Raw genomic sequence first — 18,434 nt, 5'->3', positions numbered from 1 at the left:
GGAGGGCACAGCTCAGCTCCAGGTCCCGTTGCCATTGCTAGTTGCAGGGGGTGCAGCCCACCATCCCTTGCAGGAATCGAGGAATTGAACTGGCAACCTTGTGGTTGAGAGCCTGCCCTCCAACCAACTGAGCCATCTGGGAGCTCAGTGGCAGCTCAGCTCAAGGTGCTGTGTTCAATCTTAGTTGCAGGGTGCAGAGGCCACCATCCATTGCGGGACTCAAGGAGCTGAACCAGCAACCTTGCGGTTGAGAGCCCACTGACCCACATGGGAATCAAACTGGCAGCCTTCGGAGTTAGGAGCACAGAGCTCCAACCGCCTGAGCCACCGTGCCGGCCCCTAGAGAATTTATATGGGTGTGTTTTGCATCTGTATTCTTCAGTAGACTATATTCTTTCAGGGCAAAATCATACTTTGTTCATAATTATTCTTTTAGAACCTACTTGAATGCCTGATACATAAATGACAATATTTATTGAACCAAATTGTCAACTTTTATAATTAGAGGTTCAGAGAACACTTTTTGCATAAAGGTGTTCACTAAAGTATTATTTATAGTTTTTAAAAACAGGCAACAATTAGATATAGCAAGAGGAGGGTGGTTAAGTAACATAGGGCATATCTATATAATAAGCTATTAGGAAGGCATTAAAAATGATATTTGTTACCTCAACATAATAAAGACCATATATAAAAACCCTACAGCTAACATCATATTCAATAATGAAAGATTGAAAATATTCCCTCTAAGATAATGAAAAAAACAAGGATGCCTGCTTTGGCCACTTCTATTTAATATAGTACTAGAAGACTTAGCCAGAGCAGTTAAGCAAGAAAAAGAAATAAAAGCCATCCAGATTGGAAAGGAAGAAGTAAAATTACCTTTTTGCAGATGCCATGATATTATATATAGAAACTTCAAAGACTCTACAAAATAACTATTAGAACTAATAAATATATTCTTCAAAGTTGCAGATACAAAATCAATACACAACAATAAGTTGTGTTTCTATGCACCAACAATGAACCGTCCAAAAGGAAATTAACAATCACATTTACAATAGCATCAAAAAAATAAAATACTTTGAAATAAATTAGCCAAGGAAGTGAAAGACTTGTACAGTGAAAACCACAAAATGTTGCTGAAGAAAATTAAAGAAGACACAAATAAATGGAAAGGTATCTCATGTTCATGGATTGGAAGGTTTACTATTGTTAAGAGTCCATACTATCCAAAGTAGTCTAGTGATTTAATGCAATTCCTATCAAATCCTAATGGCACTTTTTGTGGAAATAGAAAAATGCATCCTAAAATTCATATAGAGTCTCAAGTGAACTCAAATAGCTAAAATAATTTTAAAAAGAACTAAGTTGGAGGTCTCACACTTACTCGTTTCAAAACTTATTACTAAACCACAGTAATCAAACCCGTGCAGTATAGACATAAAGAGACAGACGTATAGGCCAATGGAATAGAATAGAGAGCCAGAAATAGATTCCAGCCTATGTTCAAACGATTTTCATCAAGGGTTCCAAGACCATTCAATGGGGGAAAGTATAGTTTTTCCAACATATGGTGTTGGGAAAACTGGATATCCACATGCAAAAGAATGAAGTTGGAGTCTTACCTTATACCATATACAAAAGTCAGCTCAAAATGAATTAAAGACCTAAATGTAAGAGCTAAAAATATCAAATTTCTAAGAGAAAACACAGGGGGAAGCTTCATGATATTGGATTTGGCAATGATTTTTAAAGATATGACACTAAAAGCAGAGCTAATAAAAGTAAAAATAGAGAAATGGTTCTACATCAAAATTAAGAAATTCTGGGCATCAAAGCACACAATTAATAGGGTGAAAAACCAACTTGTGGAATGGGAGAAAATATTTGCAAATCATGTATCTGATAAAGGGTTAATAACCAGAATATAAAAAGAACTCCTACAACTCAACAATGAAAACCAATAAAAAATGGGCAAAGGAGTTGAATAGACATTTCTCCAAAGAAGATACATAAGTAGGCAATGAGCATATTAAAAGATGCTCAAAGTTGCTAATCATTAGGGAAATGCAACTCAAAACCACTATGAGGTACCACCTCATACCCATTAGGATGGATACTATCTAATTAAAAAATGTAACAAGTATTAGTAAGGATATGGAAAAATTAGAATACTTGTGCAATGTTGGTGGGAACGTAAAATGGTGCCACTGCTATAGAAAACAGTATGGTGGTTCCTCAAAAAATTAAAAACGATTACCATATGACTCAGCAATCCTAGTTTTGGGTATATAACCTAAAGAATTGAAAGCAGGGTCTGGAAGAGAGGTTTGCCCATCCATGTTCCTAGCAGCATTATTCACAATAACCAAACCATGAAAACAACCCAAGTGTCCATTGGATGGATGGATTAAAGACATATGATGTATATATAATATCAAATATTATTCAGCCTTACAAAATAATGAAATTTTGTTACATGCTTTAATGTGGATGGGCCTAGAGGACATTATTCTAAGTGAAATAAGCAAGGTACAAAAGATAAATACTGTATGATTCCACTTATATGAGGTACCTAATGTACAAAATTCATAGAGACAGAAAGTAGAATGGTGGTTGCCAGGGTTGGTGGGAGGAGGGAATGGAGAGAGTTTCAGTTTTGCAAAATAAAAAGAGTTCTGGAGATAGATTGCACGACAACGTGATTGTACTTAACAATACTGAACCACATACTTAAAAATAGCTAAGATGATAAATATTATGTTATATGTATTTTACCACAGTTAAAAATTTAAAACAATTTTTTTAATGAAAAGAGAATGATGTCTGTAAAGAATTGGTAATAATGTGGGAATATATAAGGAGAATTGACAAAAAGCAGGATAAAAAATCATACGCAAGTTAGGATCTCAACTCTGTAACCAAAATGAAGCACTAAATATAAAGACTTGAAGGAAAAATACAAAAAGTTGAAAATGGGGGGCGGGATAGGTGGGGGAAATGAGTGATTTTCACTGTTTTTAAAAACTTTCTATAGTTTCCAAGTTTTAACAATGAACATCTATTTCTTTTATTGCAGGGGGAAATATTATTTTAAAAATTTGCTTAAAATTATTTTCTTCTTCAGGTATACTGCTAACAACCAACTGGAATGTGATTAGAGCTTTAATAAATTTTTAACAGGAAGATTAAAATTTGCCTACAGGACCAGATCTCAAAAGAGAAATTTCCTTTTGCACAGAAATTTCACTCCTCATAATAAATCTCACTCTAAGTAGCTCTTTAGTTCCTGTCAGTTGTCAAATGATCAATCTCTCAGTTTTGTAACTCTGGAAAGAGAAGAAACCCCTGTTTGAAATAACTGTGTTCATGTTAGGGAGAGTGCACTGATTGACACATCAGTTGACAGAAGGAGGATATAGGGGAGGAAATAATTTTCCAACGAGAATAACAAAAAATTCTCTACCTGAGGTATCTGATGGCGATTAAGGCTTTCCACCGAACAGGGCTAGCTAAGGAATCCAGGGGCTCGTCCCTGATGAAGTCCTGCCACACAAATGAGGAGGTGAAACGTTTCAGAAAGGATCTGGGGATTTTCCAGATGCAGACACAACCACATGGACCCTTGGGTGCCCTCAGATACAAATATGACAGAGATCTGTTCCTTGGGACTGGTGAATTTTACCCATTTAAAAAAAGACTACCCTGCACCTTTGGTAACAGACTTGCCTGAGTCCTCTCTGCTCACTCACCAGCATGTGACCCAGTAGCACCTCCTTGTAGGAAAACTTGAACCCCTCATGCTCAGCATCTTGGACAGCAATGCCAATCTCAGTGATACTTCTTGTGAAACTCATTTGCAGATCCATGTCCTAAAGCGGAGCAATTCACAGTACAAGCCAGCGTGTTAGGCAGCGCTCCTGGTTCTATAAACATGTGATCTAGAGTTGAAATGTGTGTCCAGACAGGAGCGAGAATCTCTGCTCCTTTTGCCATCTCTACCTCAGTCTAGGATGTAAGTTTCAGGGAAGTTGAAAAACAAAGGTCAATCTCCACTCCCCCCTCCTACCCCCACCCCGCCTAATAGATTGAGGTTTCTCTAGAGCAGTGGTTTTCAAACATTTTGACTATAAACCACAGTAGAAAAGTTTTCAATTCCACTCAGTATTTATATGCTACATACAGAGGGTGCCAAAAAATGTATACACATTTTAAGAAAGGAAAAAACTGTATTAAAATCGTAATACTCAATATATACCGATGACAAAAGATGAATACAAGTCATATTTTTTTTTTGGACCCCCCCCCCCGGTGTATGTATACACACACACATATATGTATGTATATATACACGTATATATGTATATATATACATGTATATACACACACATATATAACTGAAATAAAAATTTTATGATACTTATTGCTATATGCAATGTACTCTTTTATTTTATTACAAAAATTTTGCTGATCTATTAAATTGATTTCATGGTCTATTTGTGGGTTCCAAACCACAGTTCTAAAAACACTGCTGTTGTTTACAGCCTAACTTCCAAGCCACATGGAACCAAATACATCTCTTTGTTCTGTCCTAGATTAGGCTCCAGGATCCTGGCTTCAGAATTGGATTAATTAGTTATACTGGGGGTGCCAAAAAGTGTGTATAAGTGGACAGTTTGATCAACGTTGCTCAAGCAGTAGTTTGCCATAATCAGAAGTGTCTGGATGCTGATGGCAACCGCTTTGAGCACCTCTTGTAATTGCAGAAGTCAAACATGACTTGTGTTCATCTTTTGTTGTTGGTATATTTTGAGTATTATAATTTTAGTACAGTTTTCTTTTCTTAAAATGTGTATGCATTTTTTTTTTTTTTTTTTTGGCACCCTCTACATTACGATCCTTTCCTCTGGAATCAAATCAAGAGGATACCTATGCTTACTGCACTTCAAAGGAGCATGACTTACGTTCAAATATATGTATTCAAAAGTATCACATACCTTGTTCACCACAGACATGCCCAGAATCTGAAAATTTAAAGGCAAAAACAGATACTAGAGAAGCAGTTAGAGTTCCCTCACCCCAACAAAAAACCCACCATCAAGCTTAAGTTCAACAGTGAAGCAGGACGTTTAGTCTTGACAAAGGGCGGGGGCTGATCTCTTCCTCCCTATTTTCAAAGTGAGACCATGGACATTGGCAGATTCTTTCCTTCAAATGAGTCATGACTAAGCTACAGAAGGCTGCATCAAGATATCAGGCTTTTGGGTTTTCAGATTTCACAATCAATTTAAAGAGGCTCTACCCGAGCAGTAAAGGGTTCTAAAATGAAAGTTAATAGAGCAGCTCACTTTGGAACTGAAATACAGTTCTGCTATAATGCTTTTGCTGAAAGTGAAAATTTCTTCTAATGAAATCAATATATGAGGCAATAATTGTAGCATATTCTGAGATTTGTGTTTGCTCATGCGCAGTTTCATCCGTGAGAGCACAAGAGTGCACCAGTTAAACCGAGCTGCGTAGAAATACACGCACGTACGCACGCGCACACACACACACCTCAAACATCTGCTAGCTGCCTCAGTTTGCTGTGTTACGAGCTGCTCCCCATCCAAATCTGGCATCATAACTGTCCTTCAAATTTCAGATACCCCTCCTTTGCCACTATTTCATAATATTTCAAAACTTTCAAAGTTGACGGTGGGTGTTTTTCAAGGAAAAGTGCCATAATTTTTTGTAGTATTTATATATTTCTTAGCTGCTTTTTAAAAAAATTAGATTCCTGATTTTTAAAAATGTGTCATGGATGGTTTGTTTGTTTTTTAATGTTGTGCTCCTTAATCCATTTCTCCCATAATCCCTGTGGTTTTTCTTGTACAATTTTGCGCATGTATTGCATTATAGCAGAATTGTTGTACCTTGAAAGTGTACCGTCATCATTATCTAAAACATCTTTATTTCCCTTTCTTTTTATTTTTATCATAATTTTCCTCAAGGATGGACTATGTTTTCTGTTCTAGTCATTGCATATCAAATTTTGGGTCTGTCAAAATCATCTTTTGAGGAGCATTTTAAAAATACAGATTCAGTGATCCCTCCCTGAAGACTGATGATTCATTAAGGGATTTCTATTTTTAGCAGGCTTTCCAGGTAATGCTCATGAAACTGAGGTGTGAGGATCACTGCCCTATATTCTTCCACTAGCATATGCTACTTGATTCTATGCTATCATGAGCAATCTGAGATTCCATTCTCCTCACATACACATATGAATAAATGTCAAGAGCACAGGTTTATCAAACAGGTAGTTGGTTTATAGAAGAGTATGGAAGAGGAGATAAAGGAGCATAAAGTACAATCCCTAATATCAAGGTGCCGACAATCTACTAGGAGAAGATGTGCACATAGTCAATGAAAGCTGTGGATGACAATCATTCATAAACCTTCAAAAAAATACAGATGTGTTTTTCAACCCACACCTACAGAATCAACCTCTCTGGAAAATGGCTCTGGGGAGCTATGTTTTAAATTTGATCCCTAGGTAATTCTTAGGTGGCTAACCTGGTACTCGTCAGCAAGATGGCTGAACTGACAGTATGTATAAAGCACTTTATTAAAGATACAAAAAGGGCTATGGGGGTTAGAAATGGTCGGATGAATTCTAACTCAGTTTGGTGTCTCTGAGGTGGAACATTCTTGGCATGTTTGAGGAGCGTCGAGGATGGTCAGTCAGGGTGGCTGGGGTGAATGTGGAGGGGGAAAATAGTACAACATGAAGTAGATTGATTAGATTGATGAATGACGTATTTTATTCACTTTAAAGTACTTTACCTAACTGCGTGGTGCCAGGTGGGTACTACACTTATCAGGGAGATCACTTCATAAATTATATAAATGTCTAAAAACTGTACTGTACACCTGAAACTAATATAATATTGAATGTCAACTGCATTTGAAAAAAATACACATATGGCTCCTATTATTTGTGAGGCACTGTTATACATGGTTTATCAACGTTACCCTGCAGAAGATTAGGCAACTATCATTAGTAACACTTCAGAGAGTATTGTAAGGAACTAATAAGCCAGCTACCCTAAAGTAGAACGGTAGTAATTATTTGAAGTTCAAATGAGGGTGAGACCACTGTGAGTTCAATTGATCTGGGAAGACATCATGGATGTGGCAAGATCTGAACTGCCCATGGCCTTCAGCAAGAAATAAGTGTCCTGACCCTGATTCATAATACATTTTTCTGTTCCCACATGTTCTCATTTTTAAAAAATATGAGATCCTATCTTGCCTTGGCCCATGTCCTTTGAACATAAAGATTCCCAAGGACTGAGCTCCTCCAACGTATGAGGACCCTAGCCTGCAAATGGAGGCAGCTGTGTCGTGGCCGTTACCTGAGAGCATTGGCCATAAAGAAACAGGACTTGGGATACGATGTCTTGATCAAGCCTGGCGAGGAGTTGGTCCTTAGGAGCATGGAGGGCCACGGCTCCGTAGATTACGATGATGTCAGTCTTGCTCAGGCTCTTTTTCCCAGAAAAAAGACCCTGAAGGCAATGAAAAATATGACTGAAGGGGTTAAGAAATGAGACTGGGATGATTAAAATTAGTCTATAACTGGTACTGTTGTTTGTCCAAATTTAAACACCCAGGACTGTGTTGTGGATCTATCAGGACTTAACAGAGGTACCTGTGAGAACACTTGTGTTAATTTTTACTTACTAACTAAATCCCTCTCCTTCAGGGGAAGTGTATACAACGAAAATTATATACAAGGCCTGAAAACCTGGCAGAGGGACAAACCCAGGCGCACAAAGAGCTCTTGGAACACTTTAGATCAGCATTAGTGACAGAAGATGGAGTAGCCTTGTTAGCTAGCTGGTCGTTCTACAGGGCCTGGGCTCACACAGTTCTGACTTGGAAGAAAGGCCTGGGGACAGAACTAAGTATAGCACAGAGAAACGGTACTCATTGAAGGAATCATTGTCATTTGCCCTTACAATGACCAAAGGCTTTGGAGGTGAAGTGCTTCTTCTTTTTTTTTTTTTACCTTACAGCGATTCATGAAAAACTTTTCCCGATCTTGGAATGTTTTAAGAACTTTTAAAACAATATTCAAGTGGTCCTCAGCACAGTATCCTAAAATAGATGTTATTCCCTAAAATCAGAAAAGATATGAGATTTTGAGTTTAATCATTCACTTATTCAACAAATATTTATTGAGCACCTGTTATGTGTCAGGCACTCTTCTGAGTGCTGGGGATACAATAGTAAACAGAACACACCAAACTCCCCATCCCTGTGGAGCATATAACCAGGAGAAGTGACATTAAATAAACACATAAATTCAGTAAAAATATTAATATTTTGATGGTGATAAGTGTTATGGAGATAAGAAGAACAAGAAGAGAGCATAACTGCTCCAGATTGCGGGGGGAATTTGCAATTTAAATAGGATGGCCAGAGAAGGCCACATTAACAGGATGACATCAAACAGACCCCTAAAATAAGTGAGGGACTGAGCTGTTGGACTACCTGGGAAGGAGAGTTCCAAACAGAGAGAAGTTAAGTGCAAAGGCTTTGTGGTCCACTGAGGAAGGCCGAGTTAATGATGAAGGAGGAGAGCAATGCAAGAGGAGGTAGAGGGGAGGTCTAGGCTGGTTCAAGTAGAACTTTTCAGTTCATACTCAAGATTTTGGATTTTTAATCTTAGATTGATGGGTGTGTTGAGCTTGAGTTGACTGACATTTTTAAAAGAGCACCCTGAAACTTTATTATATCTTAAGGGGTTGAATTTTTGAAAGCTGGTGGCTCGTGTTCCACACTCTAAGGTTATGCTACCCATTCTCCCCTCCCCACGTCTCTTGCCCCAGGCTGATTTCACTGCAGTCCCTTCATGGTAATTTGCTCACGAATCTTGTTATATTTTGTTTGGTTGCATAACCCTGCTAGAGCCACCATGAGAACCCAGGGACTAGCCATTGTCACCAAGGTCTCAATCAGCACGGTTCTTAGTCCTCAGATACCAGGCCACACCCTCTATCACCAGAAATGCTAAGAAAAATCCCTCAAAGGCTTGTAGCTTGACATTGTTGTGTTCCTTGGTCATGGCCTAATGTATACTTCTCCGTGTCTTTTATCCTCTTTGTGCTTTCACACCATAATGCTCTCTGTGTTTCTTCTCCGCTCCCAGCCCATCTTCCTAACTTGTCTCCTTCCCTAGCTTTCCTATGTCCCATTGTCCTTCTGTCATTTAAGTCTGGCAAAACCCAAGCACTGGGTAAATCTGACTCTCCAACTTACCTACCATCTGTACCTACACCCAGTCTGCTGGATGCTGCTGAAAAAAAGTAACACCACAGAGGCAATCGGTGGCAGTGGAAGATGATTGCAACCTCACTTGGACCCTTAAGTCTACACAAATGCTCTACTACCTTTCCTTAGTCCAACTTCTCTCTCCAGTTTCTCACAGTAGCAATGGTCTCAAATCTTCTCTGTCCTGAAACTGCTCAGCAAGCCCTCTCCATGAACAGGAGCTTTGAGAAGAGTTCTGTTTTCCCGTATTTTACTTTGGAGAAACTGAGGAATTTCATAGATAGTATACTATGGAGCCAAGATTTTAATCCAGTTGATCTGACACCAGAATCCAAGTTTTGGTGTTATGTGGGTGAAAGAGTCATGCTTAGGAGATGGAAAGTCAACAGGCTCATAGGATTAAGAAAGTTATGTATCAATACTTTACGTACCCAGAGGTCAGTTACTAAGTGACTCGAGTGTGTGGAACACACTCAACAACTTGAAGTAAGACAAAGGAATCTGAGAAGTTCAAATAGATGTCACAAAATTTATCTTTTACAGTTTGCAAAATCCTCAGGCTTTGAATGAGAGCCTTATGGTATGCTTATATCTAAAATAAACTTACTTTGTTTTCTAGACAAAGCAGAACTAAAAGGACAACTAAGATAGGGAAAATGGTGTTAGAAATAATACCAAGAGCAGTATATGATAACTGAATATATGACAAGAATAAAAGAATAGCAAAAAGGAAAAAAAAGCAGTTTTAAAAGTTCAGTAAGTCTTATGGTTATCTGGCCATTTAATATGGGACAAAGCACCCTAAACACCTCAGAATTTCTGAGGAGAGTATATAACACAACCCCATAATTTATTTTATACTAGATGTACTAGGTGGGGAAGTTCTCTCTCTTTCTCTCTCTCTCTCTCTCTCTCTCTCTCTCTCTCTCTCTCTCTCTCTCTCTCTCTCTCTCTCTCTCCAGTATATATCCTTTCCTTCCTCCACATTCATATATGCGCTCCAGCCTAGGCTAGGGTATGAAACAGGTAAAAGTGCTTTGCAAAAGCTCTCCAGATTATACTCACATTCTCTCTAGGTTGAAAACCAATGGTATACAAAGTTGCTTTCAGCTTGTAAACTCAATGATTTTGATGTTTGCGATCATATTTAAGTTATTAATATAAAGCCCATGTCAACATATATTAAAGATACTCTTGTTAAGTAAGAATGATTAAAATTCATTTTTCAATATTTTCATAAACCTGGTTAAATAAAGAAGCATTGATATTTAAACAGGGGAACCTCATTTTTTCTGAAAAATTCTGTTGGACTATTCTGAATGTGTTCACAGATAATTGTGGATAAGTAAGACATTATCATCAGTCTGCCACAGGTTCTCTAGATGGAATTAATTATCATCATCTTAAGAGGAAATTGAGAGAAAGGGGTCCCACCTGTCGTTGATCCCCCAGTTGGCTGGGAGCCGTCAGAAATTCCTTAATTTGTGAGCTTACAAAGTTTGTGTCTTGGCAACATGCTAAGGTGGTTCCCAATGCTTTCCAAAGGAATTTCTGGAAAACAAAGGACAAGCAACAGAATGTTAAAGGTTGAAAAGCAGGACTGATGAAAAGTGGACAGAGTGAAAACAGTTTTCGAAGGAAAGAAACTTGTGTGACTAAATGATGGCTTAGTAACCTTGCACTTCAAGTGTTACCTCTGCTTGAGAGTGTTCCTCCCGCACCAGGCTGTCCTCTGCCTATGCTCTTTTTCTGCACTCCTCTGTGCCTTGTGCACTGTCATTCCAACCTTTCACTCCCTAGGGTAATCTTTAATTTTTTTCTTTGTCTCTGTGCTCAGAATTTTAGTTCTTGGTAACAGATGGTCTTACCGATTGATTGCTTTCAGTGTACAGTCCCTGGCAGCTAATAAATGCTCAATAAATGCTTATTGAATAAGCATGTGTGGGGACAGAGCCCCAGAAAGTAGTTTACAGGCTCTCGGCCTCACGTGGAAAGGTGCTGGCTCGGGTGGTGGATGGCCGTCGGCTGTGGCTGATTGGCCGTCGGCTGTGGCCGGTTAGCCGATTGGCTGCTGGTATAACTGCTGCGGCTACGGAGGAGAGTCGTCGGTCGGTTGGCGGAGGAGCGGACAGCAGGTCGTGCGTCCAGTGGGCCCAGCCTCCAGTGAGACCATAGTGGTATGACTCCCCTACCTATGGCTCCGTGGGTGTTCCTTTTTGGCCTCACCATATCCTGTGTTCTTGTGTGGGGAGCGGGAGCAGAGACCCCGCAGGCCGCCCCGCCTGAAAAATGGCGCAGCGAGCAGGGTCTCCTGCAAGACAAATGGCGCAATGAGCAGGGTCTCCCGCATGACAACATGTTCAATGAAAATAGGGTTATTTGAAGATGGTGTCATCAGATATTCTCAATTTTCAAAGTATATTAACTTACTTTATAGTTTAGGAGATTTAACCTATAATAGTTTGGAAAGCAATATTTTGTCAGCTCTGCTATTATCTCAGGAGTAAGGTGAGTTGTCCAGAAATGCTGTCAGAATGGTGTCAAGGGTGAAGGAGAAAAGTCATGTAGGAAGTTTTCCACCCACATTGTGGCTGTAAGAAACTCTTAGTGAATTGGGAAAGGAAAGCTCTTAAATGGAGGAACATTGGTGAGGGAGCATGGGGGAATCATTCTGTGGCTTCCATATCCTTTACAGTTGGTGAGAATGTTGGCTTCATTATGCTAGTCCTATCCTCGATACTTCTGCAGTGTCATGATGGAGAAAAGGACAGACATGGCTTCCTGTTCCTTTGTTTTTTTAAAGCCATACAAACATTAGAACTAGGGCTGGGAGAGTGGGGCAGCCCAGCAGTGGCTTGTTTGAACATTACAGCACATGCCTGAATATAAATATGTATGTGTGTGTGTGTGTGTGTGTGTGTGTATGTGTGTGTACGTGGGTACATATAAATCGACATATCTATATTCTCATGGAGTTAAGATACAAGGAAAAAATTCACAAGAGGAGGTACTCATATGGCTAGAAAAATTAGGTCATGAAGACTTGATTTGTTTTGTAGGGTTAGAATCATTTACAGCTATAAAGTGTCAGATGGGTATCTCCTTATTAAGAATGTCCGTCTTGTCACATATAAGAATGAAAACTGGCCAGTGGGAGTTGCATCCCAAGGACTCTGTAGGCTCAAAGGATTATAGCTATTAAGTTACAGCTTATTACTAGAAGAGATCTATAACACAGGAGAAAAGGAAAAACTAATAGTAATACATGGAGTTAGCACATTCAGGAGAAATTGTACAGATCAGTCTGACTTGGGATCTGAGGGGGACATAAAGTGATAAAACAGGTGAAACAGCTACGAGAGTGAGAGTAGCCTCAGTCATAGTGAGAATCTGATGAGGTAGCACCCACTGCACTCCGGGTTGCTTAGGCAAAAGGCCCCTATGATAATGGAATTATAATGAGAAATACTGTGTAAAGCACAGGAGTAAATATTACTTAGGGTCCAAACTGCTAGAGTCTATTTAATTTTACCTTGGAGGAAGGATAAGAAAGAATCTGGAAGTCTTGTGCTGCAGAAAAAATTGATGTTATGAAGGGGAAAATATGACTTGTATGTTAGGCAGTTAGCCTCCGTGCCTCCCAGTACTGAGGACCTGGTGCTTCTCTGCCAAATTTGGTCAGATTCAGTGTGTAGTACCTTCCTGTTTTGTGACTTGGCAAGGAATACCAGAAATCAGAAACCCAGAAATGGGGAAAAAAAATATGGTTGATTGCAAAAATAGCCACAACCTTTCCATTCCACCTCTGTCCATGCCTCTTCGCAATTCCTCTTTGCAATGGGAGTTTTCAGGAACTTCCATCAGAAAGTCTCTTTCAACACTCTTCAAATCTGGACTGGTCATGTGACTTGCTTTGGCCAATAGAATGTGGCAGAGTAGTAGTGTGCCTGTTCTGAGCCTAGACCTCAAGAGACCTTGCATATTTCATTGCCACAACCATGAGAACAAGCCTGGGCTAGCCTGCTGGTGAACTGTAGACCGCAAGGAACAGAAACTAGCCATCCTAGTTAAGATCATCCCAGACTGGCCAATCCCCAGTATATGCCAGTGAGACTAGTTGAGATCAGACCACTGCCTAGCTGAGCCCATCCCAAATTGACAACCTGCAAAGTTGTAAGCTAAATAGATGGTGATTATTTTAATCCACTAGAGGTAGTTATGTAGCTAAAGCTAATTGATCTGCTCTTACTTTCTTAAATTTAACAGTTGAGAGCCATCTAGGCAGCTCATTGCTTGAATTACACTGCCTACCCATGTGACAATTATCCTGGACTAATCTTGTGAGTCTGGAAGCTATTGGGTGAATAGCATTACATGAGATGCACAAGGCTAGTTTGTGTGTAAGAAGATAAGGCATTGCTCACCAAATCTTCCTGATGGGTACGTCTGCAGGCTTGATAGACCAATTTAGAGAATCAGTAGTCTGTACCAACTTAGAAAGTCAATCAGTGAGGGAAATTTTGAATATTACGTAGGAGAATTGAAAGTTAATAATAAATAATTTGTGGGAAGAGACACTTAATACTAGAATGGATGACTTAGGAAATGTTTTTCCAGGAAAAGAAATTTAGGAATCATAATGACATAATGACAACCTTGATCTACTTTTTATTGAGTTTATGCCTTGTGCCAGGCACTTCATATGGGGGCTTTATATACTTTACCTCATTCAACACTCACAAAACTACAACCTTCAGAGGTGGGTACTTTTCCATTTTCTTGGTGAGTATACTGAGGCTCCAGAGAGATTAAGTAATTTACTTAAAGCTACATAAGTTCTAAGTAGCAGAAAGTGGATTCAATTCCCATTAGGAATGGATGGCTACAATGTTAGGTAGAGGCCAGTTGGAGACAGAGCAATGAAAGAACTGGCCTTTGAGCATTCTTTTAGCTCTAAGTGTTTTGTTAAATTGTAGTAGATATTTTTTCTTGTAGTTTGCCTCGAACAGCTGGCTGTGTGGAAACCAACACATGAGCTGACATTAAACCAGTGCTATGGCAGGGGCTGCTAGTTTTTTGCCTTCCAATGTTCATTTTTCTTCCTTTTCTAGAGCAGAACCCCTACATTTTAGTCAGTTATATATCTATCTTGAAGGCACTATACTTCTCAGTTTTCCTCACAGACAGCTGTGGCTCTGTGAGTAACTTTTCGTCAAATGTGAGGTGAAGAGAAGGTAGCATCTTTCTAACAATTCCTCCCTCCTTTTGATTGCAGTGCAGACAAGCTGGAATTTGAGCAGCCATTTTAGGTCATGAGATAGCGCTAAGGTCACTTAGCTGAAAACCAACCTTCTCAATGGAGGTGTTGCTGTAACTGCCCATTTGCTGGTTGAAATCCCGACTCAGTTGAATGGTCCAGGCTACATCACTGATCTTCCATAAACTTTCTTTGAGCAACTGTGGTAGGAAGTGGAATTTAAATATGAATGTGACTACTTAATATGCTTTCTTGGTACTTTTTTGTTACATATTTTTCAAAAAGTATAAATATGTATTAAATGGGATTATTCCTTTTACCATTTAAAAAACTTTTGAACTTTTCATTTTAATTTACTTTAAAAGCCATCTTCTGTTATGCTCTGAATTCCATTAAGAATAGGTTACACAGAATGTGGAAGTAACTCCATACAAGTGCCTTCCTTTTTCTTCTTAAATAAAAATTGCTTAAAGACCTAAAATAGAAACTAATCCATTCTGAGACTCAAATTGAAGTTAATGTTTTTCAAGTTGTGAGTAGATTGGGAAAAACTCCATTTGTCAATGTTTGTTTTATTATGTACTAAAAGAAGGGATATTTTTGGAATAAAGAATTAAATGTCTTGAAGAACCAATTAGATGTACAGACACTTTTTACTAACTAAATATTATTAGTTTCACCCACTGTTTTGAGCCAAAGCCACAATCCATCATCTGGACCCATGTCCTTCTTCATTGAACAATACATAAAAAGGTGTTTTTATCTTTTTGGAGGTCAAAACTCTATTGCAATTTCTAAAATCTATTATTTCTCTTATATTTTCTCTATTTTAAGCTTAGAAAAGGACACTTAATATTAAAGCAAATGAAAATATTTGCATGCATTTTCTTACTAAGAACTCATTCAATGAGTGGGTCCTTTAAAGAGAAGAAATTAAACAGCCTTGGAAATTTAAGGGAAGAGGGCACATGTGAACGGTTTTGGAAGAAGGAGGCTAGAAACATACTCAAATTGGAAGAGGGAAACCGTTCTCAAAGCTTCTTTCTGAGAAAGAACCTTCCTTCCTAAGAAAAACAGTTATTTTAAAATGGTAGCAGGGATAACCCGTGGGAGTCTTTGAAACATGTCAGTTCTCAGGTACCATTCCACCACTCCCAGAGATTCTGATTTGGGAAAGGGTGATGATGGGAGGTGGAGATGCTGTGGAGAGGTCACTGAAAAATGACACTTTAAAAGAAGTCATAGGGAATTCCTATGTAGGTGGTTTATGAACTGAAACCCTGCTAGATTAAAAGCTCCCTCCTGATGGGTTCCTTGACCTGTAGGCTCTTGAAATCAAAATCCCCCCCCCTAGAAAGCCAATGTCCAATTCTTGTCTGCAAATTACTGTTTTGGGGATTTGGCATTGCCTGGGGCACTGTTTAGTTGTGAAAGTCCAAAAAGGTTTTGGATGAAAGAAGGAAATTCTTTTCTGGAGAAGGGCTACAATGTGGCCCTTTGGCTTTTAGGAATCAGGGAAAAGACAGGGAAAAGCAGATAGAGGAGGAAATGGAGTTGTATTTAAGACCATAGAATTGGAAATTATGTAACTCTGCGTGTCTTTATATGAATGGTAAACGAATGCAACAGCGAAGAGAGAAAAGACTTCTGAAAATTGAAGAAGATTTAAGAAACACACAGAGAAAAGTATTAGTAACCAAAATCTTCAAAACTGTCTTAAACTTAAATTGGAGACTAAAGATTGTTGCTCAAATTACCGTAATTTAAAGAGCATAATTTTTCATGGTGATTACTTCTGTAGCATAGGGAATATAATCAGTAATATGGTAATAACTCTGCATAGTGCCAGGTGGGTACACTTGAATAACTGTGGTGTACCCCTGAAACTAATATAATGTTGTATGTTAGCTATATTTTAATAAAAATCTTTAAAAAATAAAGAGCATACTTCTTAAGTGATCACTTCTAACATTCTAGTCGTTTTCCTAAGAAAAGGAAATGTGCTTTACTGCTGTTTGGAATCCAGTTCTTTTCAGTTAAGATGGGTAACTTTAGCTGATTTCAACACCCCATCATCAACAATTAACCTGGAAGCTATCCTTACCTGAAGCAGCATGGTTTCCCATAGCGTGATAGTAGTGTTCTTTCCTAGAAAAAGAAATTAATGCAATAACTGCCCCCAAAAAATCAAGACTCAGTTTTTCCCTTGCCTGGTCACCAGTGGATACTGGTGTTCTATTTCAACTTTTGTCCTTACACAGGATGATTATTTCAGATGAAATTTATTATGTTGCCAACTTTAAAGTGATGGTCAGGTGGACAGAGGGTCTTCAGTCCATGATAAAATCTAAGCTTTTTGCTAATTTTAACAATAACTTCTGAAATGATCACATTTCAATACTCTTACATGGCTAAGTATAACTTTTTAAGACAATACTGAAAGAGAGTTCCTCTAAATACAAGAAAAAGACCAGGGCAAAACATGTTTCCACAAAGTAAAACATCCTGCTAAGGATGTTACCCACCAGGGCCTCTTGTCGTACAAGTATTTGGTAGAGAAATAGAACATACGGAATCAAGAAAAAAAGTATAGCTGTCTTCCTTGCATACCAAGTTCATTGTTTTTATTGCCTATAATAAACAATAATGACTTTAAACAGAGAAATGGTGCCTCATTTCTTTGTGTTCTTGACTCCTTGGATAAAGACCTGATCCTACTACCTTGTACCTTCTAGTGGCTGCAGGAGTTCAGGTAAGCGGGCTTTCCATAGGTTTATCAATTTGGGGTGAATTATCTCAGGCAATATCTTCAAAAGCCCTATTGCACCAGCCCCACATAATTTCCCTGAACTCGCAAGCGTAGATATTACCTGAAGAATAGAAGAGAAATTGCTATGATTAGGAGTATTTAAAAGGCCACATACATGTTCCTTTTCCCTATTGTCCTGGATTCCATTGATTCCTACATTAGCTAATCTTTTAACAAATCATCACAGTCTATTCTTACTTATTCTAGAGCAAAAATAAAGGTACCGACACTTAGAAATATGTATTAATTAAATAAGGGCATTGGGAAATAATGCTTGAGTAAATGACACATATGGAGCAAAGAGGAGAGAGGGAAACCTAATCATACATGTGGAAGTTGTTTGAATGGTATTTATGGATCAAATTCCGTCCATGCTTATTTTAAAATCATGAAGCTTAACATGCATTTTAGAGTGAGAAAATAATCTTGCCAATTATACATTTTCATGAGTGTCATTAGTACAGCAGAACTTTTATTATTCCTTCAGTGTTTCTTTTGGTTTATTTAGAACTGAATGAGCTATATTAGCTTAAATTTATCCCACACTGTTTTTTTTGCAACTCACTCACCAGAAGTCTGGCCAGTAGCTGTTGTGGTGAAGGAAGTTTCACTAGAAAGAAAAAGCAATTTTCATTATTGCTGAGGGGGCGAGCAAAATTCAGATTGGGGTTGGGCATATGATCAGAACACTGTAGCCTTTCTGGAAATGAGTCTCTCATAAGAAAAATGTTTTGCTTTGTTTTTGAATGTACAAACCAGCTCCTGTAGAGATGACAAGTGCTGTTGACTCTGTGGCATTCTTTTTCTTTCTCTCTTCTGCCATAATCAGGATTCTGATGATATTAAACAGGTATTCCAGCGTTCCCGTGTATTCAGCAGGTAGCACGAAAGTCAAAATTCTTGGCCACAGCACCTGTGGAAAACATAGGGCAAGCTGCAAGGATTGCTTATTCTTTTCCATTATTTCTCCTCGGTCCTCACTGTGTGTTTACCTCTGATGCAGAACATTTTTTCTCACTTGTTATTATGCTCTGCTGGCCAAAT

At 38.5% G+C, this 18,434-nt stretch overlaps 1 protein-coding gene across 1 annotated transcript in view; it reads right to left on the bottom strand.

Annotated features, from left to right (window-relative positions):
- MROH2B (maestro heat like repeat family member 2B) overlaps positions 1-18,434 on the bottom strand; it is a 62,656-nt gene that overhangs the window by 22,198 nt on the left and 22,024 nt on the right. The window contains exons 15-25 of the mRNA XM_074328967.1: positions 18,147-18,303; positions 17,960-18,000; positions 17,310-17,451; positions 16,686-16,729; positions 14,674-14,781; positions 10,759-10,875; positions 8,060-8,167; positions 7,404-7,556; positions 5,001-5,027; positions 3,756-3,875; positions 3,470-3,549 (exon numbers count right to left, since the gene is read on the bottom strand). Of these exons, the coding sequence (XP_074185068.1) occupies positions 3,470-3,549; positions 3,756-3,875; positions 5,001-5,027; positions 7,404-7,556; positions 8,060-8,167; positions 10,759-10,875; positions 14,674-14,781; positions 16,686-16,729; positions 17,310-17,451; positions 17,960-18,000; positions 18,147-18,303 (1,097 nt within the window). The remainder of the gene's footprint in view (positions 1-3,469; positions 3,550-3,755; positions 3,876-5,000; positions 5,028-7,403; positions 7,557-8,059; positions 8,168-10,758; positions 10,876-14,673; positions 14,782-16,685; positions 16,730-17,309; positions 17,452-17,959; positions 18,001-18,146; positions 18,304-18,434) is intronic.

The sequence above is a fragment of the Rhinolophus sinicus genome, linkage group LG03 (genome assembly GCF_036562045.2).
Source record: "Rhinolophus sinicus isolate RSC01 linkage group LG03, ASM3656204v1, whole genome shotgun sequence".
Taxonomy (NCBI): Eukaryota; Metazoa; Chordata; class Mammalia; order Chiroptera; family Rhinolophidae; genus Rhinolophus; species Rhinolophus sinicus.
Note: the sequence above shows the minus strand (reverse complement) of the source record. Positions and strands in the feature narration are given on the sequence as shown.